The sequence below is a fragment of the Erinaceus europaeus genome, chromosome 15, assembly GCF_950295315.1.
Source record: "Erinaceus europaeus chromosome 15, mEriEur2.1, whole genome shotgun sequence".
Lineage (NCBI taxonomy): Eukaryota > Metazoa > Chordata > Mammalia > Eulipotyphla > Erinaceidae > Erinaceus > Erinaceus europaeus.
In genome coordinates, this window is record NC_080176.1 from 19,755,704 (window position 1) to 19,782,517 (window position 26,814).

At 47.8% G+C, this 26,814-nt stretch overlaps 2 protein-coding genes and 1 pseudogene across 3 annotated transcripts in view; 1 reads left to right on the forward strand and 2 right to left on the reverse strand.

Moving 5' to 3' along the window:
- Positions 1 to 3,946, reverse strand: part of PRSS36 (serine protease 36) — a 48,664-nt gene extending 44,718 nt beyond the window's left edge. The window contains exons 1-2 of the mRNA XM_060174111.1: positions 3,811 to 3,946; positions 3,310 to 3,411 (exon numbers count right to left, since the gene is read on the reverse strand). Of these exons, the coding sequence (XP_060030094.1) occupies positions 3,310 to 3,411; positions 3,811 to 3,946 (238 nt within the window). The remainder of the gene's footprint in view (positions 1 to 3,309; positions 3,412 to 3,810) is intronic.
- Positions 3,808 to 15,634, forward strand: FUS (FUS RNA binding protein). Of its 2 annotated transcripts, none has more exons than XM_007530039.3 (15): positions 3,808 to 3,957; positions 6,348 to 6,372; positions 6,456 to 6,610; positions 8,114 to 8,255; positions 8,416 to 8,603; positions 8,783 to 8,987; positions 10,561 to 10,595; positions 12,018 to 12,050; positions 12,896 to 12,999; positions 13,343 to 13,472; positions 13,926 to 14,027; positions 14,487 to 14,610; positions 14,823 to 14,923; positions 15,111 to 15,258; positions 15,442 to 15,634. In XM_007530039.3, exons 1-15 carry the CDS (start codon positions 3,945 to 3,947, stop codon positions 15,479 to 15,481), a joined length of 1,545 nt encoding a protein of 514 aa, XP_007530101.1. In that variant the 5' UTR covers positions 3,808 to 3,944; the 3' UTR covers positions 15,482 to 15,634. The 2 variants fall into 2 exon arrangements, with proteins under 2 accessions (XP_007530101.1, XP_007530102.1); XM_007530040.3 differs by having other exon boundaries at positions 8,117 to 8,255.
- Positions 15,635 to 24,966: 9,332 nt separating this feature from the next.
- LOC103119749 (large ribosomal subunit protein uL13-like) lies at positions 24,967 to 25,502 on the reverse strand (annotated as a pseudogene).
- Positions 25,503 to 26,814: the final 1,312 nt, after the last annotated feature.

Here is a 26,814-nt window from a genome sequence, read left to right on the forward strand (position 1 = left end):
CTCCACAGAGGTTGGACCAATTGACATTCCCGCCAGCAGTGCAGGAGGGTTCCTTTGACCCCACACCCTCTCCAGCATTTGCTGCTGTTACCTTTTCTGATGTGTGACATTCTCACAGGAGTGAAGTGATATCTCATTGTTGTTTTGATTTGCATTTCTCTGACAATCAGAGACTTGGAGCATTTTTTCATGTGTTTCTCGGCCTTTTGAATCTCTTCTGTGGTGAATATTCTGTCCAAGTCCTCCCCCCATTTTTGGATGGGGTTATTTGTTGTCTTGTTGTTTCAGCTCTACTTCTTGAAGGACTGGTGAGGCTGGCAAGATGGCTCAGTTGGGTAGTGCGTTGTTTTGTCACGTGCACGGCCTAGATCCAAGCTGGGTCCCTGCCGACGGAAGGAGTTTTCGCTTTGGTGCTCTGCTCTCTTTTATCTACTCTGTCTTTAACTTCACAACAACAAAAAGTTGAGAGACAGGTGACATAGAAAAAGGACATTTAAGGGAGTCGAGTGGTAGTGCAGCGGGTTAAGAGCAAGGACCGGCGTAAGGATCTCGGTTCAACCTCCCAGCTCCCCACCTGCAGGGGAGTCACTTCACAGGCGGTGAAGCAGGTCTGCAGGTGTCTGTCTTTCTCATTCTCTGTCTTCCCCTCCTCTCTCCATTTCTCTCTGTCCTATCCAGACATCCACAACAATAATAACCACAGCAAGGCTACAACAACAAGGGCAACAAAAGGGGGGGGAAGGGAAACAATAACTACAACAATAAAACAAGGGGTATTATGTATATATAATTGGGGTATTATGTATATATGTATATATAATTGGAATATTATATATATAATAGTATATAATAGTATATAATTGGGATATTATATTATATATAATTGGGAAGGTAATGCTACATTTTTATTTTAAGCCAATTAAAGTAATAACCATATAATTTACGTGAGGTACAGAAAATTTTTTTTTCCACCAGAGCACTGGTCAGCTCTGGTTTATGGTGATGTGGGGGATTGAACCTGGGACTTTGGAGCCTCAGGCAAGAGAGTCTCTTTGCATAAACATTATACTATCTACACCCCCCCACACTTCCTAGCTTTCATCCAGCCTGGGATTCCTGATCTCACCTGCTCTGTTCATTAACCATTTTGTCTCACTTTATGTCCTGCTACCTTCTAGACACCAAGTTGCAGGTGCTACCGTGATTCCATCCTGACCTCTCTGGTATTGAAGATTTCACCAATGTGTTCTGGGTCCTTGCCTCTCCAGAGCTCTGCTCCACTAGGAAAGATAGAGACAGGCTAGGGGTATGGATTGACCTGCCAACGCTCAAGTCCAGTGGAGAAGCAATCACTGAAGTCAGAACTCCTACCTTCTGCACCCCCAAAATAACTCTGATCCATACTCCCAGTGGGGGAGGAGTGATATGAGGAAAGGGACAAGAGGGCTCTGAGCTCCAGCTCTATCAGATCCCAGGGAGAGGTGATAAAAAGGGGAGAGACATTCAGATGAAGTAATAGGGTTATGTGTGGTTTGAAGCGGGAAGAAAGGGGAAGAGAGGACTGGAGCTGCAAGAAGAATGGGACAATTATGTACAAATGTAGACAGATACTGTAGAGCTGATGGTTAACTCGTGTCAGCAACCTTGGGATAACGGCAGTGGACTGCAGCGGAGAAATCAGGGGTTCCCTGGGAACGGTGTGAAATTGTACCCCTGCTAAGGTAATTTTGTAAATTAATATTGAACCACTAATAAAAAATGAAAGAATCCAAATATATATATATTTCTTTTTTTGTTGTTTATTTGCTTGTTTTGTTTTTACCAGAGCACTGTTCAGCTCTGGCTTATGGTGGTGCAGGGGACTGAACCTGGGAGCCTCAGGCATGAGAGTCGTTTGCATAACCATTATGTTAACTACCCCCGCCCTAAAAAGATTTTATGTATTAATGAGCGATCACAGGAGAGAACCAGGGCATCTCATGATGACAATGAGATCTCTGCAGTGGATCAAACCTGGGGCTACAAGCTGGAGAGTCCAATGTCTTATCCACCGTGCCATCTCCTGATCCTCACATTTTTCTTTTCTATTTAAAAAAATCTTTTATTGGATAGAGACAGCCAGAAATCAAGGGGAAGGGGTGACAGAGAAGGAGAGAGTCAGAGAGACATCTGCAGCACTGCTTCACCTGGGAGCTCAAACCTGGGTCCTTGTGTACTGTTAACATGTGAGCTCAACCAGGTGTGCCACCACCTGGCCCCTCACATCATTTTTCAATTCCAATATCACTTTACTGAGGAAATGTTGATTTACTGGAATTTTGTTGTCACATTTCCCCAAGATTAAGTGTCAGCATATTCACCCTCAACCAAAACATCATCTTATCCCACCACAGGGACTTAGTAACCTTCCCTTCCCTCTTCTGAGTCTGTTATTTATTTGAGAGAGATACCACAGCACCAAAGTGTCCTTTGATGCACTGGGGACCGGGCACAGACTTAGCTCCTGTGCAGGACAAAGCAGTGCACTATCCTAGTGAGCTACTTAAAAATATATTTATTGGGGCCAGGTGGTGGCGCACCTGGTTAAGTGCACACACTATAGTGTGCAAGGTCCCGGGTGCAAGCCCCTGGTCCCCACCTGCAGAGGGAAAGCTTCACGAGTGGTGAAGCAGGGCTGCGGGTGTCTCTGTTTCTCCCCCTTTCTATCTCTCTCCCCTCTCAAATTCTCTTTATCAAATAAATAATTTATTGGCGGTCTGGGAGATGATACAGTGGATAAGGCACCGGACTCTCAAGCATGGGGTCTGGAGTTCAATCCCTGGCAACACATGTACTAGAGTGATGTCTGGTTCTTTCTCTCTTCCTATCTTTCTCAATAAATAAACAAAATTCTTTAAAAAATTTTATTGTATAGGGGGTTGGGTGGTGGTGCAGCGGGTTAAGTGCACATGGCACGGAGCACAAGGACCGGTCTAAGGATCCCGGTTTGAGCCCCCGGCTCCCCACCTGCAGGGGAGTCGCTTCACAGGCGGTGAAGCAGGTCTGCAGGTGTCTCTCTCTCTCCCCTTCTCTAGCTTCCCCTCCTCTCTCCATTTCTCTGTCCTATCCAACAACAACGTCATCAATCACAACAATAATAACTACAACATTAAAACAAGGGCAACAAAAGGGAATAAATAAATATTTAAAGAGATAGCAAATAGCGGGGCGAGAGGAACCCTCGGGCCAGTATCACTGGGCTTTCCAGCCCCGTGTCTGGCAGGGGCCAGGCCTGGGAGGCCCCCGGGCTTTCTGCAGGCGAAACGTCACAATCCACCGGCCTGGGGGAGAGGCCGAGACGTCGGGGACCGAGGATGGAGTGGAAAAACAGCCGCATGGCCAGAGCCAGGTCCACGGCGGCGGGGGGAGGCACTTAGGGCCGGAGAGACGTGGCGTCTGGGGCAGCGGCAGGGCGGGGGCGGAGCCGGCCCCGCACAGAGAAAGTGGGCCCAGCGAAAGGGGCAGCCACAGAATCTCGGTTCCCGCCAGGCGACTCCCGGTCTTGATCTCAGTTCCGCCGGCTGCCGCCCAGGGCCCCTCGCCCCGCCCCTGATGGGCTCAGGTCATTCCATTGTGCATGGACAGGGGTGGGAGGAGTCGTGAGTTAATCCTGCAGGGCGAGACGGAGGCCCGTGTTTGACAACTGTGATCGCATCTGTTGTCCTCAGGATTTCCAGTGAACTGGGTGCCCTGTGTCTCCTAGGAACGGCTGGGCTCCTTGGCGAGAGCCCCGAGGGGGCCTGGCCCCCCCCGCCCTGGCGCGCTTGGTACGGCCCGCCGCGGTGCGTAGGCGGCGGCATACATAAATTGCGACGCAGGAGGCGGGGCGGCTCAGTCCTCGCGGCGTCGGCGCTCGGTGCGGTTGGAACCTTGTTACGTGCCGGCCTGTGCGCGCGTGCGCGGACATGGCGTCAAACGGTAAGTGAGGGCGCGAGGCGGCGGCCTTCGACGGAGGCTGGCCCCTCCAAGCCGGCCTCTGGTTTTTTTCGGTGGGGCCGCGGCGGCGGTCGCGTGGAGGAGCTTCTCGCACCCCTGTGGCGGGAAGCAGCGGAAAGGGGCGGACGGGGGAGGCCAGGGTCGCCATTTTGTTTCGTTCCTGGGCTCGCGCGAGGTGGAGGGGGTGAGTTTCGCTCCTTCGCGCCCCCTTTTTTGGAGGCGAGGGTGGGAAGGGGCGTTGCTGGATGGTTGGAAACAGGAAACAGGAGATCCGGGCAGAAAAGCTTCCTCCCCGGGGCCCCTTGCCCGCCTCCCCGGCGCGCCCGCCGCTCGGGCCCGCTTTGTCGCAGTGCTGCATCCGGGCATTCGCTTCGCGCACGCGCCCTGCTGGCCCCTCCCCCTTTCTCGCGGCGCGTACCCCCCTCCGGCCGCGTGTCAGTCCGATTTTTTTGTCGCGAGACCCTCAGGCTGGGGCTCCGCGGCGCGCGCCGGGTGTGGGCCTCGCCCGCGGGGTCCCTGGGGAAGGGGCGGGGCCGCGCGCTTCCCGCCTCGGCTGCCACGCGGCCGGGGCGGGGGCCGGGGTCGTGCGCGGCCGGACGGTTGAGGGGCGCGCGTGGGGGGAGGGGGAGGCAGCGACCTGGGGACTGAGTCGTGGGGCTTTTCCCGCCGAAATCGCGGCTTTCCGAGTCGGGACCCGGGAGGAGGGGCGCTGAGGCTACACCCTCGCCGGGTCGCCCCGCTCCTTTTCCTGCGGGGAAGCGGCGGGTTCCCGGCCCGGAAGCCCCTGCGACGGCGCGGCCTGGTGTCATGAGCCGCGGGGCCAGGTCGGTGGAGGCCGCGTTCCCGGCGGGGCTGGATCCCCGGCACCTGCCCCTCGAGCGGCGCGGGGGCTGGGCCACTGCACGAGGCGCTCGCGCTTGACGGGCTCAGGCTGAGTCCGTGTGGTAAGAGCGCGGCTGCCCCCAGCCTCATGGCATTTCCAACAACCGAATGTTTTTTTGTTTTTTAATTTCGTTTATTTCATTTTTGAGAGATGCAGAGAGAGACACCAGAGCACTGCCCAGCGCTGGCTTATGGTGGTGCCGGGGTCCAGCCTGGGATTTCGGAGCCACAGGCGTGAGAGTCTCTCTGCATCGTGCTATCTACTCCCGCCCTCGAATCCTTCTTTTTCAGTTGGCATTTCATTTATTTATTGGGTGACTTAAGTGGTTTACAGTTGATCGTAAAATGCAGTAGTTTGTACATGCATAACGTTTCCCAGCTTTACACAAAACAGTTCAACCCCCACTAGGTCGATTGAATGAATAATTTTTTTGGCTTATTTATTTTTAACCAGAGCACGGCTTAGCTGTGGTTTATGGTGGTTGGTGTGGGGGATTGAACCTGGAACTTTGGAGTCTCAGGCATGAGAGTCTACATAACCATTAGTACTATTTACCCCCACCCTGAATGAAGAATTTATTTTAACTTATTTTTGAGAGAGATACAGAGGTAGAGAGGGAGACAGAAGAGAGAGAGCGTGCGCCTGAACGAATATATATATATATATATATATATATATATATATATATATTTTACCAGAGCACTACTCAGCTCTGGCTTATGGAGCTGTGGGGGATTGAACCTGGGACTTGAGAGCCTCAGACATAAAAGTCTCTTTGCATAACCATGATGCTATACCCTCATCCAAATGGATTTTTTTTTAAAGAGTTGTTTATTTTTTTACCAGAGCCCTGCTCAGCTGTGGTTTATGGTGGTGCAGGGGATTGAACCTGGTACTTGACAGAGTCTCAGGCTTGAGTCTGTTTGCATAACCATTATACTATCTACCCCAGCCTCCAAATGAATGATTTTTAATGAGTGGGAGAGACAGACACCGGGACACAGCTTAGCTCTGGCCGTGGGTGCTTTTGCAGAGCCATTAGGCTGTCTCCGCAGGCCAAGGGCCACCTCCAGAAAGGTGCATTTACTATTAGAAAGAGGCGGCAGAGCACCTGATAAAATGCTCACTTTACAGTGGGCATGGTCCCAGGGTCGAGCCCCTGGTCCCCATCTGCAGGGGGAAAGCTTCATGAATGATGAAGTAGGGCTGCAGGTGTCTGTCATCTATCTACTTCTCCCTCTCAGTTTCTCTGTCTGTCCGGTAATAAGTAATTTTAAAAGTGTGGCTGCTACCTTCCGACTGTTTCAGCTATTGTTACTAGAGGGAATCACCCTTTTTTGTAGAATAGTCTATTTTTAAATAGTGTGAGAGATCAGAGCATTGCCTCAGTTGTGCAAATTCTGATCTGTTGTTGTGCTGTGGGCTTGAGTTCAGGGGTTTAGCTCTACTGAGGATTGCTAAAGTTAATGTTTTTTTTTTTTTTTTCCAGACTATACCCAACAAGCAACCCAAAGGTGAGTTATTTTGGGAATTCTATAGTTGATGGGGGTCACACCGAGGTATCTGCTCCTAATGGTGGCTGTCTCCCTTTCTCCAGCTATGGGGCGTACCCCACCCAGCCTGGGCAGGGCTATTCCCAGCAGAGCAACCAGCCCTACGGACAGCAGAGTTACGGAGGTTACGGCCAGTCAGCGGACACGTCAGGCTATGGCCAGAGCAGCTATGGCTCTTCCTATGGACAAACCCAGAACAGTGAGTCTCTTTGAGGGAACCACCTCCCTCCCTCTTCACCTCATCTGAATGCTGCTTTTCTTCAGCTTCAGAAATGTTGAGATTGGCCCAGGTTTTTCCTTAAGAATCTTTAACCAATGGAAACTTGGGATCTGTGCCCTTGCAAACAAAAGCTCTTGGTGTGGTTTAGTTCTTTCTTCCATTTACTATTTTATTTTTTATTTATTTTAAACCAGAGTACTATTCGGCTCTGGCTTAAGGTACTGCAAAGGATTGAATCTGGGACTTTTGAAATCTCAGGCATGAGAATTGGTGAGATTTTTTTTTTAACCAGATTTTTTTTTTTTTTTTTTTTAATCAACTCTGCCTGCTGGGGCTTGAACTCCGGACCTTATGCTTGAGAGTTCAGTGCTTTATCCACTGAGCCATCTGCCAGACCACTTTTTTTCTATTGCACTACTCTTAATAAAACATTGCAGAGAGAATCAGGAGTGCTGTTGACATAGGTGCTTCCAGGGACGAACTAGGCCTGGTGCTTGATCGCCAATGCTTTAATCCCTTGTGCCACCTTCCAGACCGCTCTCCTGCCCTTCTCTGCTTCCTTCAGCTCACAAGTGCTGTGCAGGGCAGGCTATTCCCCAGAGGGAGGGAGGAAGTGTTAGGGTTTTGGTTCTTGAAAATCCTTACATAGGGATGTTGAAGTCATGATTATGTAGGGTTTCACCCGAGGTCCTGAATAGAAACAGATGGGGCGTGCAGATGAGCTTTTATACTGGTGTGACTGGAGGCTCTGGGAACTGACTCCTGAACATGTGGCAGGAGACTGGGTCTCTGACGTGGCTGAAGTTCTCTCTCTTTCTCTTTTTTTAATGAATTTATTTATTCATGAGAAAGATAAAGAGGAGAGAAAGAACCAGACATCACTCTGGTACATGTGCTGCTGGGGATCGAACTCAGGACCTCATGGTTGAGAATCCAATGCTTTATCCACTGTGCCACCTCCCAGACCACTGAAGTTCTCTTCTAAGACAAGGGCAGTGTGGTCTGGTAGGTGGTGGCAGTGGAGAAAGCATTGGACTCAAGCATGAGGTCTTGAGTTCAATTCTGGACTTCACATGTACCAGAGTGATGTCTGTTTTTTTTTTTTTCCCCTCTTTCCTGTCTTTCTCATAAATAATCTTTAAAAAGGGCCCAGGTGGTGGTGCACCTGGTTAAGCATGCACACTACAGTGTGCAAGGACCTGGGTTCAAGCCCCTTGTCCCCACCTGCAGGGGGGGAAGCTTCAGTGGTGAAGTAGAGCTGCAGATGTCTCCCTTCCTCTCTGTCTTCCCTTCCTTTCTCAATTTCTCCCTGTTTATCCAATAATAAGTAAACTTTAAAAAAAAAAAGGAGAGAAAGGCAGTAACTTTGTGAGTTGGAAGGGCTCCTAGCAGCTTGTAAGCAACCGACAGCGTGGGTGAGCACTGGGAAGGGTGCGATGTTCTCAGTCCTCTGGTCAGATCTGTGATCCGGCCCTCCCTCAGCAGGCTATGGTGCTCAGTCAGCCCCCCAGGGCTACGGCTCCGCCGGCGGCTATGGCGGCGGTCAGGGTTCTCAGTCTTACGGGCAGCAGTCGTCCTACCCCGGCTATGGCCAGCAGCCGGCTCCTAGCAACACCTCTGGAAGGTAGGGTACTCTGTGTGTGGGGGGGGGTTGTGGGGATGGGGGTCTAGGAGTATCAGGGAATGACTGAACTAAGAGTCCTGTCATGCGGATGAGGAGGAAGGTAAAGCTGCTTTCAGAGAAGAGGAAGTATTCAGAACACGCCTGTTTCTTTTTTCCTTAGTTACGGTAGCAGCTCTCAGAGCAGCGGCTATGGGCAGCCCCAGAGCGGGGGCTACGGGCAGCAGTCGGGCTACGGCGGACAGCAGCAAAGCTACGGACAGCAGCAAAGCTCTTACAACCCCCCGCAGGGCTACGGGCAGCAGAACCAGTACAACAGCAGCAGCGGAGGTGGCGGAGGGGGTGGCGGAGGTGAGACGGCTTCAGCTTTGTTTGACGCTTGAGGAAGAAACATCTATAAGGATCACATCCACTTTGGCTCTTAGCAAAAAGAAGTTCTTGGAGCTGCTTGTTAGATCTGGTTATCATTTGGTTATCGTTGTATAGTATCGCTTCTCTTGATACTATCGAACTCTCCCTTTTCCTGACAGGTAACTATGGCCAAGACCAGTCCTCCATGAGCGGTGGCTATGGCAGTCAAGACCAGAGTGGCGGCGGCTATGGGGGAGGCCAGCAGGACCGAGGAGGCCGGGGCCGCGGTGGCGGCGGCGGTGGCGGCGGTGGTTATAACCGCAGCGGAGGTGGCTATGAACCCAGAGGCCGGGGAGGTGGCCGTGGAGGCAGAGGCGGCATGGGGTAGGTGTCTCGGCAGCCAGGGAGTATGACATGGGGGGGGGGGGCTGCATGACTTCCTCTTACCCCCGGCCCCTTAGTGCACGGTTAGTCTTGTTTAAAGGATTTGTGAGGGCTTTGGATTGAGAGTAGTGACTTTCTATTTCCCCACTTTACAATTTTTGTGATAATTGGACACCTGAACTCTCACCCACACTTCTGAGTAGAGATTTGAGTATCGACACTTCTATTTTCAAGAGGGGAAACATGGATGTGTCTGGACTGGAGTCATTGATACCCATCCTAGGCAGGAAACTGGAGGTGAAGGCATCTTTCTCTGCAAGGGAGACCGATGAGCCCACTCCACTCCAGGGCAGTGGGGAACCTGTTACTTGTATTCATTCCCATGTGTCCTCTCGGGCTGCTTAACGGTTAACCGGACTCCAGCTTCCAGGGTTGGCTGCTCTTCCCATATTCTGTAGTCACTTGAATCCATGAGCTTGACTTGCACGAATCTGACCGACAGTAACGATTTTGTGTGTGACTTGGTTTGTGGGTCTATCTGAAGTGTGCAGACCTGTACAGAATCACGCTCGACAGTGGCACCCCGCCTATTCGCTCCACTGTCTCTGTCCCACCAACTGAACTTTCTTCCCCTTCCTGCTCAAGTTGAAGTAGTTACACACCTTAGATTTGAAGTTAAAAGCAGTTGTTAAATCTGTTGGTAATATGAGTTGAAGGACCCTAATCTCCCTCACTTGAATGAACTGGGGAGGACTGTCAGTGTGATACTCCTTGGGGTCAGTAGGTTTTTACACTGTATCAGGTAAGTATTAAGAGGTGGGTGGGGGCAGCTTCAAACATGGCAACCATAAGCAGAACTCTGTGTGCGTGTGTTTGATGCAAAACTTTAAAAAAAGAAAAAGCAAAACGACTGTTAATGTGACTGTTAACTTGCTCTGCATTTTATGTGCCACAGGTATGAAAGGTGACATTGCAAAATACTCCGCTCTTCTGGCAGTGTAGAAGGGGTGACCCCGGGGGTGGGGGAGCGCAACGCAGCTCAGTAGTTAGGCTAGGGCTCAGCTAAGTTTGTCTCGCTTCAGGGAGAGATTTGCCTTTGGTTTTGACTTTTTATGGAATGGGGTTGGGTCTGCTTGCTGCTTTCAAAGCAAAATCCACAAATGTGTTCAGGGCTACCCCAGCCTGGTGTGAAATGTCTTCTGGGTAAATCGGGGGTAGGGTTTTTAAACCAACTGCTGGGTTGTCAACCACTCACACCAAGAGGAAAAAACATCTGCTACATCGGAAGAAGGACCAAGGAAAATTGGGTCATTTTTTTTTTTTCCTATTGGAGGAAATAGCTGCATAACCTTTTAAAAGCAAAATTACAAAACCTGTGTCTGAGATACTGCACACGTGTGTGGCATGCTCAAAGGTGAGGCAAGGGTGGTCAGGAAGGGAAATGTATTTTAGTAGCCACTTGTATCTTTTCCCCAAAACACCTACCCTTCTTTGGGGAATGTTAAAATCACAAAAACGCCATTTTGTAGCCGTTGGAAGCTTCATGTCCTTTCTTCTAACTTGTCTTCTCCAGCGGAAGTGACCGTGGTGGCTTCAATAAATTTGGTGGTAAGTGAACAGAGTTTACAAAATTCCCAACTCCCAGCTTTGTCTGATTGTTCATTTGAAGATGTCTTAGCATGTTTTTAAGTGTCAAAGGTTTTGAAGAGTCCAGAACCACCTCCAGGAAAGGGTGGGTGGAATGCCACCTGCTGCCGGATGTGCTAACCTGGAGGCAGGCAGGGTAACACAGCAGCAGCTGCTACCACATTGGTTTGACCCGGGTTCTAAGAGGCGCGTAGTAGGCCTCTGGCAGTGGGGCGGCCACACCTGGCACTAAGTAGTACCCACCCGTGTGAGGATCTGGAGAGAGTGTGCTGGGACACGTGGTGCCAACTGGGCTTTAGGATCCTTCTGATCAGTTTGTCCAAGGCTAGTGTGTGCGTGTAACAACCTCCAAATGTTTTAATTCGGGAAGAGGCTGGTGAAGTTGGTATATATTAAATTCTCAATGGTGTCAATGCAATTCTCTATCTACTTAAACTCGCTGGGGCAAATAGAAAGAAAGTAGCTCTGGGAAGGAAGGTGTGGACTACTTCAAGAAAGCTTGGGAGCGTGTGGCTCGCGGGAATAACCAGGTCTTAAACAGCACACGATGAATTTGTGGAAAATGGCAAATTTTGAGAAGTCTCCCAGTAAGCTGGAACTTTTCTGGTCTGGTTAACTAACAAAGGTTTGATCTGTCTCAACATTTAAAGCCAAAGGTTTGGGTTCATGACTTAGGTGTCATTAACTGGGTACTATCTTTATATATATATACATATATATATATATATATTTATATGGTGAATTCAGATAAACTTTGGTTAAAGATGGTATCTGGAAAAACAATAGAGGCTATGTAATGGAAATAAGATTTCTGGTCTGTTCCCTGGGACATTCTTTAAAAGTAAATAGCTGTTTTGTAATGCTTTTTCTTCACGTGCTTTTGGGAATATTAAACATGGTCTTAAGAATGGTTTCTAAAGATGAAATTAAAAATTTGTTCCATAAGGGATAAGTGTCTGTGGTGTTAAAGTTTGGAGACTGGATGAAAGCACATAACATTGGTGGTAGTGAGCCCGTTTCTCTCTGGGGTGAGAGAACTAGGGCTGAGCTCTGAGTTGGTTTGTTACCTTCAATGGGTCTTCTGTCCCCCCTCCCCCCAATCTGTGCTGAGGACATTTCCCAGCCTGAGCTGGGGGAGGCAGCCTTTTCTGAGGTATAGAGCTGTCCCTGTGTGGACTCGAGTTAAAGATCTTAAGAAAGGGGGGCTGTGTCTTTCCCCAGGCCTGCCTAGAATTTTCTCTTCTGGACAGGGTTGGAAGTGAGACTGAGCACTTGATAATTTTGCAAGAGTTTGTTGTTATTTTTTTTTTCCCTTCTGTGTCTCTACCTGTTGACTAACAGCTCCTCTTTCCTTGTTTTTTTTTTTCTTTCATGTCACTTAAGGCCCTCGGGACCAAGGATCACGCCATGACTCAGGTGAGTCCTCAATATTTAAAAAAAAAAACCAAAAAACTAAAGTAGTTTTGTTACTTTCCTTGCATGTTTTTTGAATCTTAAATCTGAAAAAGAGCCAAGTTAAGAGAAGGAAATGAAAGGGGTATGAGTTTAGGTGTGCTGTCAGCGTATCAGACACTTGACTGGCGTCCTCCTAGCAATCAAACTGGTCTGGTAGGAGCCTAGTCTGCATTTGTATCAGGTCTTTGGGTGCACTAATGCGTTTGTGTAGGACCGAACACTCCAGCAATGCTTGTTTAAAGCAGTTTTTTTTAGGTGGATCATAATCAAGATAATCTTTAAACACAGGATATGGTTTTGTTACCACTGGCTTTTAGTGTAAAATACATTTCTGGTCTTGGTCTTTGGAGTAAGGTTCAGAAATGTGGTGCTTGTATTTACTGTGATCTCAATTTAACTCCTGAGCCAGCCCTGTTTCTGTGATGGGCTTTTAATATATTTTGAAGGGTAGTTCTAAAACTAAAATTTGAAGTGACTGGCATAGGGCCATTTAGAATAATAAAATAGAAGGATGTGAAAAGCTTTCATTTGACGGAAACTAAACTGTATCAGTTAAAAAACTTACTTCTGTTTAGGTCCTTGTGATTTCTCTTGTTTTCCTTTATTGGGGGATTTGATGGTTTGTAATCGACCAGTTTATAAGTTTATACATGTAACATTTCTCAGTTTTCCACATAATAATCACCCCATACCCCCATTTTTCTTTCTTTTTTTTTTTTTCATTGAGTCATATTAAGAGTCACTAACTTGTATTTACCTTGATTTTTCTCTTCACACTCCCATTTCCTCCTGTGTGGAACAAGTAGAACAGGATAATTCAGACAATAACACCATCTTCGTACAAGGCCTAGGCGAGAATGTTACCATTGAGTCTGTGGCTGATTACTTCAAGCAGATCGGTATAATTAAGGTACTTGTCCTCCTGTCGCTGCAGGTATCGAGTTCACAGATCTAGAAAGGTCACCAGCATAGCATGAGTTGTGGAAGTTGAGTGTTAGTTTCCTTTTTGAGAAACAAGTGACAACACAGTACAACAGGAAATGAAATGCCCTGACCTTTTTAAACTTCTTAATGATGTCTTGTCTGTTTTGTTGTTGAAATGGGAAACAGTGTATGGTCTTAAATTCAGCTTCCATTAGTGCAGGCCAGTAGTAACTGTCAGAAGTGTGGTTGTGATAAAGCTGGGGTTCTGGAGGTGGTAGGTGGGGAGTGCTCTATACTGTAAGATTGACATCTGCTATTGCCTTCCTTAGACAAATAAGAAAACCGGACAGCCCATGATTAACCTGTATACAGACAGAGAAACAGGCAAGCTGAAGGGAGAGGCAACGGTGTCGTTCGATGACCCGCCTTCAGCTAAAGCAGCCATTGACTGGTTTGACGGTAAGTGTGAGGCAGGTGGGGCTGGGGCCTGGGCAGCGGCTTCTGGAAACCAGTCAGTGCATTTTGAGGGTTCTTTTGAACCTTCTGATACATTAACCATTACTTTTGCCTATGTTGTGGAATTTCAAAGCTTTCCAGTCTTTGGCTTATAAGTCTCATTTTATACCACTTTTCGTTTTTTTATTTTAATATTTATTTCCTTTTGTTGCCCTTGTTTTATTGTAGTGATTGTTGTTATTGATGTTGTCGTCATTGGATAGGACAGAGAAATGGAGAGAGGAGGGGAAGATGGGAGAAAGATAGTCACATGCAGACATGCTTCACTGCTTGTGAAGCAGCTTTGTGCCACTTGGCTTAACCCACTGTACTACCGCCCGGCTCCCTACCACCTTTACTTCTATAGGGTAACCATTATGCTATGTTCCCCTGCTCCCCCACCTTTTATTTCTTTAGGTAAAGAATTCTCTGGAAACCCCATCAAGGTCTCATTTGCTACTCGCCGAGCAGACTTCAACCGGGGTGGGGGCAATGGACGCGGAGGCCGAGGGAGAGGAGGTAAGGGAGGAGGGGTCCTTTTGGGCTGTCCCCACTGCCGCGGCAGGTAGTCTTGGTGCTGTGGTGTCTTCCTCCCTGCAAAAGTGTCTAGAACAGTAACATCTTGGTGGCAATGGCAGGGAAAAACAAAAGCAAGTGATGGGATAGTATGGATAAGACTTGCTTGGGAAAGGTTAGGCTGCTCTTTTTTTTTTTTTTAATTTTATTTTCCCTTTTGTTGCCCTTGTTGTTGTTTTATTGTTGTTATTGATGTCGTCGTTGGATAGGACAGAGAGAAATGGAGAGAGGAGGGGAAGACAGGGGGAGAGAAAGACACCTGCAGACCTGCTTCACCGCCTGTGAAGCGACTGCCCTGCAGGTGGGGAGCCGGGGGCTCAAACCGGGATCCTTTCACTGGTCCTTGGGTTTGGCGCCACCTGCGTTTAACCCGCTGTGCTACCGCCGGACTCTTTGTCCTAGGACCCATGGGCCGAGGAGGCTATGGAGGTGGCGGCAGTGGCGGCGGTGGCCGGGGAGGATTTCCCAGTGGAGGAGGCGGAGGCGGCGGCCAGCAGAGAGCTGGGGACTGGAAGTGCCCTAATCCGTAAGTAAAACTTCACTTACAACTTCTCTGACCCTTGGCGAGGGATGGCCTGCGTGTGACCTCTGCAGCAGGGAAGGCATTGACCTGGGCTCAGTCATACGGCCCCTCCCGCTCTGGAGAGGAAGCTGCTGTTTCCTCCATTCTGAGACTTAAGTGTCCTCACTGTTTGGGCCTTGCGTCCCACCAGTCTTGGTTGTTTCCCTTTTCTTCAGTACTTGCGAGAACATGAACTTTTCTTGGAGGAACGAATGCAACCAGTGTAAGGCCCCTAAGCCAGATGGACCAGGAGGAGGCCCAGGAGGCTCTCACATGGGTAAGAAAGACAGCTGGGGTGAGGGGGGCCAGGTGGCTCGGGAGAAATCCTGAGAGCTCCTGTGGGAGGCTCTGGAAGGAAGGTCAAGGATTTGGGGGAACCTGACTTCTAAGAGGGGGGTGGGGCCTTAAAGGCTTTCTCCACCGCACCCCCTTCTGGATGGCTGATCTGTTTCTTTCTGTCCTAGGGGGCAACTATGGAGATGACCGCCGCGGGGGCAGAGGAGGCTACGACCGGGGCGGCTACCGAGGCCGCGGAGGGGACCGTGGGGGCTTCCGAGGGGGCCGGGGTGGTGGGGACAGAGGTGGCTTTGGCCCCGGAAAGATGGACTCCAGGTAAGAAAGGTTGTAGATTGAAGTAAACGTAGTAATTGCTGGGTTGTAGGCTACAGTGCTCCACCTTCAGGAGGAGGGAGGGTGCTTTGGGGCGCTGGGCAGCAGGAGCACTTAAGGATTTTGGCGGGAGGGGAGGGGGGTAGAGACCAGCGATTCAGGCCTAATGAGCGCTTTCTCTTGCAGGGGTGAGCACAGACAGGATCGCAGGGAGAGGCCGTATTAGGCTGCCCCGAGTTTCTGGAACAGCTACTCTCCTGTACCCAGTGTTACCCTCATCGTTTTGTAACCTGATTCCTGATCCACCCACAGATTTTTGTGTTGGACTGTAATTGCAACTATATCTCTGGCTCCCATTAAAGACCATCATTTTAGTTAAGCTTTCTTCCTCTTCCCCCCTCAGTCATCTGCAGATTAATGTCCAGGTCAGGGGCATGGAGACTTTTCCTCTCAGATCATCTCTGCCCAGCAGGGATGGGAATAAAGTGCTTGGTCCAGGGAGAGACGGTCAGGTGGGGTCCTAAAAAGCAGAGTCTAAATCTACGTGCCAGGGTTGAAGATTGGATGTTGAATGGATGGGACAGAGAATAACAGGAGATAACAAAAGTGAGCCCAGATGGGTTTTAAGCCACACATACATACGGGTTTATTCCAGGGATGCAAGGTTGGTTTAATATACGTAAATCAATCATTGTGATCCACCACATCAACAAAAGCAAGACCAGAAACCACATGGTCATATCAACAGATACATAAAGGGACAAATTCACAGCATTGTTAATGATCTGATGTAGGAATGGCCGCGAGGCTGGCGTGCTTTCCTATCCTGACATTACAGGGTCTCTGGTCCTCATGACGCCGGACTTGGACCCTCAGTGTTAGGGAGTGCAAGTACCCCCTGTCCAGCTGGAGGGATGTGGCTAGTAAATCAGCCACTGAGCAACCTGAACATTTGCTTACCCTCAATCCCACTCGGAAGCTTATCTGTTCCTGCCAATCAGCTAGGTTTTGAATTTAGTTCCATAGAGCTGAAAACAATTTGCCTGTTCCTGGGGCCCCAGACCAGAAGTAGCGCTTCTCTGAGGAGTAGGAGCTGTGTGGTCTTGGCTTGACTGGAGCTGGGAACTGCCAGGGAGAGTCACTGCAGCTTTATGGGCTGACATGGAGGAGCCCTTGGATTTAGACTCAGGTTACACACTGGGTCTTAGAAGCAGGTAAAGCTTCTTTAGAAAAGTGGGGGGACCAGACAGTGGCACAACTGGTTGATTGTACCTGCTGCACAAGCACCCTTGGTTCATGCTTTCAGTCTGCAGGGAGTGGGGCCTTGATGGGCAGTGAGGCAGTGCTGCAGGTGTCTTGTCTCCACCCTCTGAATTTCATTAAAAAATGGGCAAGGTGGTGGTGTACCCAGTTAAATGCACATAGTGCAAAAAGTGCAAGGAACCAGGTTCAAGACCTGCCCCCACCTGCAGGGGGTCTTTGAAGGGAGACTCTCCCTTCAATTTCTCTGTCCTAGGGGGAAAATGGCTGGCTGCCAGGAGCAGTGGATTCACAGGCTCCAGACCATAACTCTGGAGGTAAACCCCCAGAGCATCACTGTTAGATGCTAAGGATGGGACTTGGATCTTTCTAAGTTAAAGGCTCCAGTCACTGCTGCCTTCTGGGCTGTAGATTTACCTAACAGTCTATTTATATATATATATATATATATATATTTTTTTTTACCAGTGCACTATTAAGCTTTGGCTTATGGTGGTGCAGAGTATTGAGCCTGGGATATCAGAACCTCAGGTGTGAGAGTCTGCATAACCATTATGCTATCTACTCTGCCTCCTCCCCATTTAAGAATTTTTTTTAATCTTTGTTGGATAGAGACAGAAATGGGAGGGGGAGGGTGAGAGAGACACCTGCAGCACTGCTTCACCACTTGTGAAGCTTTCTCTCTGTAGGTGGAGACGCAGGGCTCGAACCTGGGTCCTTGTGCATTGTAATGTGTGCTCAACCAGGTCACTACCTGGCCCAACTGTCAAAAAAGAGGCTAAAATTAAGACTTGGAGGATCTCCAACCTTTTGGCCAGCCTGTCTTCCCTTCCCCTCCCTTTTGGTGCAGCAGTTCGAATCCACTGCCCCTGGTGTCCATTATCTTCAACTTTTTAAAACTTTTATTCCATAGGACAGAAATTGAGGGGAATGGGACATAGGGAGAAAGACGCCTGCAGACCTGCTTTGCCACTTGTTTTTTTTTTTTTTATTTTTTTTATTTAAGAAAGGATTAACAAAACCATAGGGTAGGAGGGGTACAACTCCACACAATTCCCACTGCCCAATCTCCATATCCCACCCCCTCCCCCGATAGCTTTCCCATTCTCTATCCCTCTGGGAGCATGGACCCAGGGTCATTGTGGGTTGCAGAAGGTACTGCTTTGCCACTTGTAAAGTGACTCCTGCAGGTGGAAAATGGAGGCTTGAACCTGGGTCCTTGTGAATAGTATGTGTGCTTAACGGCCTGCCACCACCCAGCTCTTTTTTTTTTTTTTTTTTTTTAATAACGGGATGTGTGGGTAACAAGACAGCTCTTTGGGATTGAGAACTTGCTTCCTTGGGTGTCTTGAGGCCAGGACCCCACTGCTTATACTTTGGAAGTCTGTTGCCAGGATTTCCAGGCAGAAGAGACTTTATGTGCCATCTTTCTAGGGTGTGTGTGTGTGTGTGTGTGTGTGTGTGTGTGTTTGTTATTTTTTTAAATACCCTTTTGGCTTTTGGAGTGCAGCTCATTTTTCTTCACTCAGAACAGGGAGACCAGGGGCTTCTGTGAGGCTGCTCTGTGTTTACTGGGCCAGGTGGTGGTGGTGCAAGGACCCAGGTTCAAATCCTTGAGCCCCACCTGCAGGGCTGCAGGTATCTCTATTTCCTTATCTCCCCTCTCACTTTCTGTCTCCAGTAATAATTTGAAAAATGAAAAAAGTTAGAAAATATATTTAGGGTAAAAGCAAATGGAGGGAAGAGGGAGACATCTGTAATAATTTGATTGCTTGTGAAACTTGGTGACTAGGTGAGGTGGGTCTTGAACCTAGGTCCTTCCTGTGTGGTCTACCAGGTTCACTTCTGCTGGGTCCCTAGTTATATTTTATTTACTTACTGAGTAGAGACAAATCAGGAGGGAAAAGGGAGGACCTCCCCATGTGGGGACAGGGTCTCGAACCTGGGTGTCAGATGTACCACCGCTGAAGTCCCAAACTTTTTTTGCAAAAAGATGGTCTAGACCTAGTGTCTTGTGACAGTACCCTACTGCTCCACTCCGCGAGTTGTGAGTGGCACCGGCTTTCCCAAGTGGTGCCAGGGTTCAGACTTAGTGCCTTGTGCACGGTGATGTGTCTCTTAGGAAATCTCTTGTTTTTATTCATTTAATGAGATAGACCAAGCTCATTTCTGGAAGGTTGATGCCAGGGACTGAACCTGGGACCTTAGAGCCTCAGGTATAGGAGGTTTTGCAGAACCGCTATACTGTCTCCCTAGGCTGCTTTAACTTTTTTTTTGTTTTTTGAGATGTTTATTTTTATTTCTGACAAGATTTATTTCTCAATGAGAGAGGCCACCAGAGAATTACTCTGACATTTTGATTCCAGGGGGTCAAACTTGGAGCCTCATGTTTTATTCATTATGCCACCACCTGGGCAGTTTTTGAGGATATTTTAAATTTAGAATAAGAATTGCATAGAAATCTCCATTATGCATAACTTGTTCATGGTGCTGGTGTGAGAATGGAGGAAGGGTACTGTCAAATGGATCTTGCCAGCAGACTTGGCACTTGCAGTAACTGATCGATCACAGGCTGGTGTGGTAATGTGCAAGGACCTGGGTTCAAGCCCTTGGTCCCCACCTGCAGAGGGGAAACTTCATGAGTGGTGAAGCAGTGTTGAAGGTGTCTCTCTCCCCTCTTCAATTTCTCTGTGTCTACCCATAAATAAATTAAAAATAAAACATTTATTGTAATAGCAAAACCCTGGAAGCAACCCAGCTATCCAACAACAGATGAGTGGCTGAGCAAGTTGTGGTATATATACACAATGGAATACTACTCAGCTATAAAAAAATGGTGACTTCGGGAGTTGGGTGGTAGCACAGCGGGTTAAGCACAGGTGGGACTGGCATCAGGATCCCAGTTCAAGCCCCCGGCTCTCCACCTGCAGGGGAGTCGCTTCACAGGCGGTGAAGCAGGTCTGCAGGTGTTTATCTTTCTCTCCCCCTCTCTGCCTTCCCCTCCTCTCTCCATTTCTCTCTGTCCTATCCAGCAACAATGACATCAATAACAATAACTATAATAAAATTGAAAAAAGGTGACTTCACAGTTTTTAGCTGATCTTGGATGGACCTTGAAAAATTCATGTTAAGTGAAATAAGTCAGAAACAGAAGGCTGAATATGGGATGATCTCACTCTCACAAGTTGAGAAACAAGATCAGAAGAGAAAACACAAGTAGTACTTGAACTGGAATTGGTGTATTGCACCAAAGTAAGACTTGGGTGGGGTTGGGTGGGTGGGGAGAATACAGGTCTAAGGATGACAGAGGACCTATTGGGGGTTATATTGTTATATGGAAAACTGGGGAATGTTATGCATGTACAAACTATTGTATTTACTGTTGATTGTAAAACATTAATTCCCCAATAAAGAAATTAAGAAAAATCACCTTAAAATATCAGTTTATAACTGTGACTCAAGTTTCCCATGCTATTACACCACAGAGACTGGAGAGACCCTATGTTGACATCAAAGACCCTAAACCAGCCTTGTGACTCAGGATCTAAACTCCCCCACAATTAACTTAGCTACAAGTGAGTATAGTCAGGCCTGATCAGAAGTAAGGAAAAAGGTCTCAAAAACCAGAGGCCGTGCAAAAAGAAGAAAAAATGAAAAATAAAATTTATTTTTAAAACATTTATGAGAAAGATGGGAGGGGAGAGAAAGAACCAGACAAAATCACTCTGGTTGGTACATGTGCTGCCGGCTATTGAACTCAGGACCTGATGTGTGAGTCCAACTCTTATCGATTGTGCCACCTCCCAGACCACTAAGAACATGTGCTGCCGGCTATTGAACTCAGGACCTGATGTGTGAGTCCAACTCTTATCGATTGTGCCACCTCCCAGACCACTAAGAACATTTAAAAATTAAACTGAGGGCAGAGGGTAGATAGCATAATGTTTATGCAGACTCATGCCTGAGGCTCCAAAGCCCCAGGTTCAATCTCCTGCACCACCATAAGCCAGAGCTGAACAGTGCTCCACCTACAGGGGAGCCACTTCACAGGCGGTGAAGCAGGTCTGGGTCTGTAGGTGTCTCTCTCCCCCTCTCTGTCCCCCTCCCCCCCCCCTATTTCTCTCTGTCCTATCTAACAATGACAACATCAATAACAATAACTACACTAAAAATACAAGGGAAACAAGAAAAAAAAAATAAAAGCCACAACAAGGGCAACAAAATGGGGAAAATAGTGGTTCGGGAGGTGGTGCAGTGATAAAGCTTTGGACTCTGAAGCATGAGGTCCCGAGTTCGATCCCTGGCAGCACGTGTGCCAGAGTGATGTCTGGTTCGTTCTTCTCTGTTCTCATAAATAAAATCTTTAAAAAAAAGGGGGGGGGGAGAGAAGCCTCCAGGAGCAGTGGATTCAGAGTGCATGCACCAAGCCCCAGTGATAACCTTGGAGGCAAAAAAACAACAACAAAAAATCAGGTCCTCAGTCTAATCGTGTTTATAGATCATTGAGCCTTAAGCCCCCAGTCCCCCCTATGCCCATGAGACAGGAACAGGACTTTGGGCCTGCCACCATGCCCTGCCAACTCATAGTCTCAGCTCAGCCTTATGATTCTACCCCTGAATGTCAGGGTTGTAATACTAGCATCCTCTTGAATTACAGAGTTGAAGCCTAGGTGAATTTGAAGAGTTGGGCTACCCACCTTCAAAAGGCAAGAGCCACGTTTTCCAGGTGACATTCTACACAAATACCACTAGGTGGCAGTGCTGCACAGATTCTCTCACTGTTCTTCCTCCCATGGCTTCACCAGCTTTAGAGAAGCTGCTAGGTCTCATCTGGTTTGTGATTTCCTTGAATAAGAATTCAGGTGGGTGGTGGAGGAGGTGGCACAGTGGCTAAGGCACTAGACTCTCACGCATGACGTCCTGAGTTCAATACCTGGCGCACATATACCAGAGTGATGTCTGGTTCTTCTATCTCATTAATAAATCTTTCAAAAAAAAAATTCAGATGGGATTGGGGCTGGGTGGTGGTGCACCTGGTTGAGTGCACATACTACAATGCGCAAGGATCTGGGTTCGAGCCCCCAGTCCCCACCTGCAAGGGGAAATGTTTGCAAGTGGTGAAGCAGGGTTGCAGGTGTCTGTCTTTCTCTCCCTCTCTATCCCCCCCTTTCCATTTCTGTCTCTATCCAATAAATAAAGATTTTTTTAAAAAAGGAATTCATGTGGCATTGGGGAGATAGTATAATGGTTATGCAAAAAGACTCCAGCCTGAGATGTTCAGGTCCTAGGTGGGGGCTAGAAAGCATAATGATTATGTAAGAAGGCTTTCATGCCTGAGGCTCCAATGTCCCAGGTTCAGTCCCTCCTGCCCCACCATAAGCCAGAGCTGAACAGTGCTCTGGTAAAAGTAAAAAAAAAAAAAAGTGAAAATCATTCATGTGGGAAAGGCCTCCAACCATGTGCCAGGTTTACAGCCTAGTGGGGTGTCTGTAAATTAAGCACAGTAGGGATCACTTAGCAACCTTTAGTGTGTAGATCATCTAATTTAGTAAGTCTGCTGAGTTCAGACCGCTTGAACACAGTCTTTTTGCTCTTATCTCTATATAGAGACAAGAAGAGAGAGAGACAGACCACACACATGGCAAGACAGTACATTACCCAGTGAGTTATTTTACCTGCCTGAGCCACTTTATTCTTTTTTTTTTTTTTTTTTTTTTTTTGCCACCAGGGTTATTGCTGGGATTTGGTGCCTGCACCACAAATTCACTGCTCCTGGAGGTTATTTCCATCCCCCCTTTTGTTGCCCTTGTTGTTTTATTGTTGTTGTGGTTATTATTATTATAGTTGTCATTGATGTCGTTGCTGGATAGGGGAGAGAGAAATGGGGAGAAGAGGGGAAGACAGGAGGAGAGAAAGACAGACACCTGCAGACCTGCTTCACTGCCTGTGAAGTGACTCCCCTGCAGGTGGGGAGCCGGGGGCTCGAACCGGGATCCTTATGCCGGTTCTTGCACTTCGCGCCACCTGCGCTTCACCTACTGTGCTACCGCCCGACTCCCTGTATTATTATTCTTAATGTTAAGTAGATACATATTTAAAAAATCTAGTATAGGGTCGGGGAAACAGCATAATGGTTATGCAAGAATAGTCTTTTGCCTGAGGCTCTGAAGCCTCCTTCACCATTTTGTGAGATAACATGGGAATAATTCCACACCATTCCCACCGCCAAAAATTTTGTGTCACCATTCCCTTCACTGGAAGGGCGGTAGAGCAGCGGGTTAAGCGCACATGGCGCAAAACACAAGGACCGGTGTAAGGAAACTACAGCAGTTCTCCCAAGGTTACAGATAACAGTTTGACTGTTATTTCTAAAGCTATCTTTCTCTAGTTATATATATTCGGTAATTTTTTCTATGGCCATGCCTCTATTCCTTTATTTTTTTTTTAAATTTAATTTATAAAATAAAAAATAGAAAATATCAACAAAACTATAGAATAAGAAGGGTGAAGGGGATCGGGCGGTACTGCAGTGGGTTCAATGCACATGGACCAGCATTAGGATACCGGTTCAAGCCCCCGGCTCCCCACCTGCAAGGGATTACTTCACAAGAGGTGAAGCAGGTCTGCAGATCTCTCTCTCTCCTCTCCCTCTCTGGCTTCTCCCCCTCTCTCCATTCCTCTCTGTCCTATCCAGCAACAATGACATCATCAATAACAACAATAACAATAACCACAACAATGATAAAGCAACAAGGGCAACAAAAGGGGAAAAAATAGCCTCCAGGAGCAGTGGATTCCTTGCCTGAGCCCCAGCAATAACTCTGGAGGCAAAAAAAAAAAAAAAAGGGCTGAAACTCCACACATTTCCTACCACCAGAGCTCCATCCTCTCCCCTGACAGCTTTCCTAGTCTTTATCTCTCTGGGAGCATATGGACCCAGGGTCATTATGGGGTGCAGAAGGTGGGAGGTCTGGTTTCTGTAATTGCTTTTCCGATGGACTTGGGCATTGACAGGTTTGTCCATACTCCCAGCCTGTCCCTATCTTTCCCTAACGGGACAGGACTTTGGAGAGGTGGGGTTCAGGGTATAACATGAAGTCTTCTGTCTGGGTAAGTCAGGTTGGCATTACGGTAGCATCTGCAACTTGGTGTTTGGAACGTCTATTCCTTTGCTTCCTCCTTTTTGTGGCACTCAGTTCAGTAGTTCTTGTAAGGTGGGGTTGTGGCAAATCCCTTTAGTTCTTGAATATTTGAGAAAACCCTTATTTCTCCCTCATATTTGAAGGATAATTTTGCAGGATACAATATTCATGGCTGGAATTCCCTCCCGTTTAGAACTTTGAATATGTCATTCCACTCCTGGCCTCTAGAATCTGTGAAGAGAAATATAATGAAAGTGTTATAGCTCTGCTTTTGTATATAACTTCTTTTAAAAATATATTTATTTATATTTATTTTTCCCTTTTTGTTGCTGCTGTTGTTTTCTATTGTTGTAGTTGTTGTTGATGTCGTTGTTGGATAGGACAGAGAGAAATGGAGAGAGGAGGGGAAGACAGAGGGGGAGAGAAAGATAGACACCTGCAGACGTGCTTCACCGCCTGTGAAGTGACTCCCCTGCAGGTGGGGAGCCGGGGGCTCGAACCGGGATCCTTACTCTCGTGTCCTTGCGCTTTGTGCCACATGCGCTCAGCCTGCTGCACTATGGTCAGACTCCCCGCCCTGCCTCTTTTCTTCCGGCACTAGGAACAATGTTACTTGCTTGCTGTGCTTAAAGTGGCAAAGCTCAGTGCTTGCACCCCCCAGAGCTCTGATCTAACTTTGCTGTTCTTCAACCCGCACCTGCAACCTCTTTTCGCTCCAACTGCATGGAGCATCCACTTGAGGCTGCAGAACTTTCAGCTGGGCCTCTTGTGTTTATTTGTTGTTTTGGGAGGAGGGGCGATTGGTCCCAGTTATTCCATGGCCATGCCTCCCGGAAGTCCCTCTATCATCTGTTCTATTTCCCTTTCCCCCTCTCAATTTCTGTCTCTATCCAAAATAAATAAAACTATATATTAAAAAATTGAAAACAATAAAACAGGTAGAACTTCATGGATGTTGGAGTGGTATTTGATTTTTCTTTTTCCTTCCTTTTTTTTTTTTTTTTTTTGCCTCCAGGGTCATCACTGGAGCTCAGTGCCTACACTGAATCCACTGCTCCTAGAGGCCATTTTCCCCATTTTGTTGCCCTTGTTATTATTGTTGTTGTTGTTGGATTGGACAGAGAGTAATTGAGAGAAGAGGAGAGACAGAGAGTGGGAGAGAAAGATAGACACCTGCAGACCTGATGGGTCTCGAACTGGGATCCTTACACCTGTCTTGCGCTTAACCTGCTGCGCTACCGCCTGGCCCTTCTTTTGTTTTAATAGCCAGCAGCGTTATCAATGGGGCTTGATGCTGCCGCTACGAATCCACTGCTACTGGCGGCCATTCCTCTCTCCCCCCCTTTTTTTTCTTTCTACTTTTTTTTTTTTTTTTTGAGCAAACAGTCAAGTTTAGTGGGCTCAGACCAGGAGTCCATGGGTCTTAAGGATCTCTGTGAATTTGCAGATTTTCTTCTCGGCCTGTTTCTGTAGCCTCATGAGCTACTGCTTCTTGCAGGAACCACCATCCGCTTTTTTTTTTGTCATCTGGAGGCAGGATGCCGTCAAACATCTTCAGACGATCCAGGGCAGCCTGGCCCTGCTTGGTTTTGGTTTTGTGAGGCAGCATGCTTTGCACGGTCCTCCAGAAGATACGGCTGGGGGCTTGCAAGTGGTAGGGGCCGGGAGAGGGCGTGGCGTTCATGCGCTTGCAGAGAAAGGCCAGGTACTTCAGCGTGTTCCTGTAGAAATTGCCAGAAATGTTGATGCCCTCACAGTGCACAGCACCTGCTTGGCCACGATGGCCACCAGGTGGTCCAGGAGATGGCCTCGGCCATCGAGGATCAAGACCTGTCCCTCCACCATCTTCGGCAGCCGCTTGGGCTACTTTTAATTTTTTAAAAAAAATTTTATTTATTCTTTAAAAAATTTAAAAAAAATATTTATTTTTCCTTTTTTGTTGCCCTTGTTTTTTATTGTTGCTGTAGTTATTATTGTTGTTATTGATGTCGTTGCTGTTAGGACAGAGAGAAATGGAGAGAGGAGGGGAAGACAAAGGGGGAGAGAAAGAGACACCTACAGACAGGCGACTCCACTGCAGGTGGGGAGCCCGGGCTTGAACCGGAATCCTTAAGCCGGTCCTTGCGCTTTGCGCCAAGTGCACTTACCCCGCTGCGCTACCGCTACCGCCCGACCCCTGAATTGTACCCATTTTATCCCATAATCTTGTCAATCATTAAATCACGAATAAAGAAAAAAGAAAAAAAGAAAGGAAAGAAAGACAGACATTAAGCACAAACCTGGCGGGACAGGAAAGGCGTTTATTTGCGAGTAGTCAGCAAGACTGCAGGGTCACTGCTGTTATCAGGTGGTAGGATGCAGGGACCGTAAAAGGTAGACGCATAGCTCTGGTAATGCCAGGTCCTTGCAGAACAAATAAATGAACTCACCTCAGGGATCGCAAAATCACGGTAGGAGACTGAGGAGGGAATGCTTTATAGGGTGGCTGACGGACCAGGAGCTTGACAAGTGTTAGGGCTGATTCCCACTCGGGCGCAGCTCAGGAACCCTCCGGGCCATGTAGCGGTGATGGCGGCTACAGTGTAGTAGCTTCCTCTTGCATCTCTTATCCCTGGTGATCTAGTAGATCACAACAGGGAAAGATCAGCCTGAGATTGTGCTTTCTCCTGCTCCTTCTCATGTCCCTTCCTCTGCTGCTGCTTCTTCCTTTTTTTTTTTTTTTAAATTAATTAATTTATTGGATTGACAAAAAGAGAAATTTAGAGGGAAAGAGAGAGAAGGAGAGAGAGAAAGAGACCTCTGCAGTACTGCTTTAAGGCTTGAGAAGCTTCCCTTCTGCAGGTGGGGGCTGGGGACTTGAACCCTGGTCCTTGTGCATTTTGTAATGTGCTCGCTTAACCAGGGGTGCCACCACCTCGTCTCACTCCTCTTTGTTTTCTCCTCCTCCCCCAACCTCTTCCTAATCTCCTCTTTCTCTTTCTTTAAAAAAAAATATTTTTATTGGTCAGCCATTTTTGCCCAAATGGCTCATGTGCTTCTCTGGTGCATATGCCCTTTAACTTTCCTGCTTAAAAGTTTACAACTGTGGTCCGGGAGGTGGCGCAGTGGTAAAGCTTTGGACTCTCAAGCATGAGGTCCTGAGTTCGATTCCTGGCAG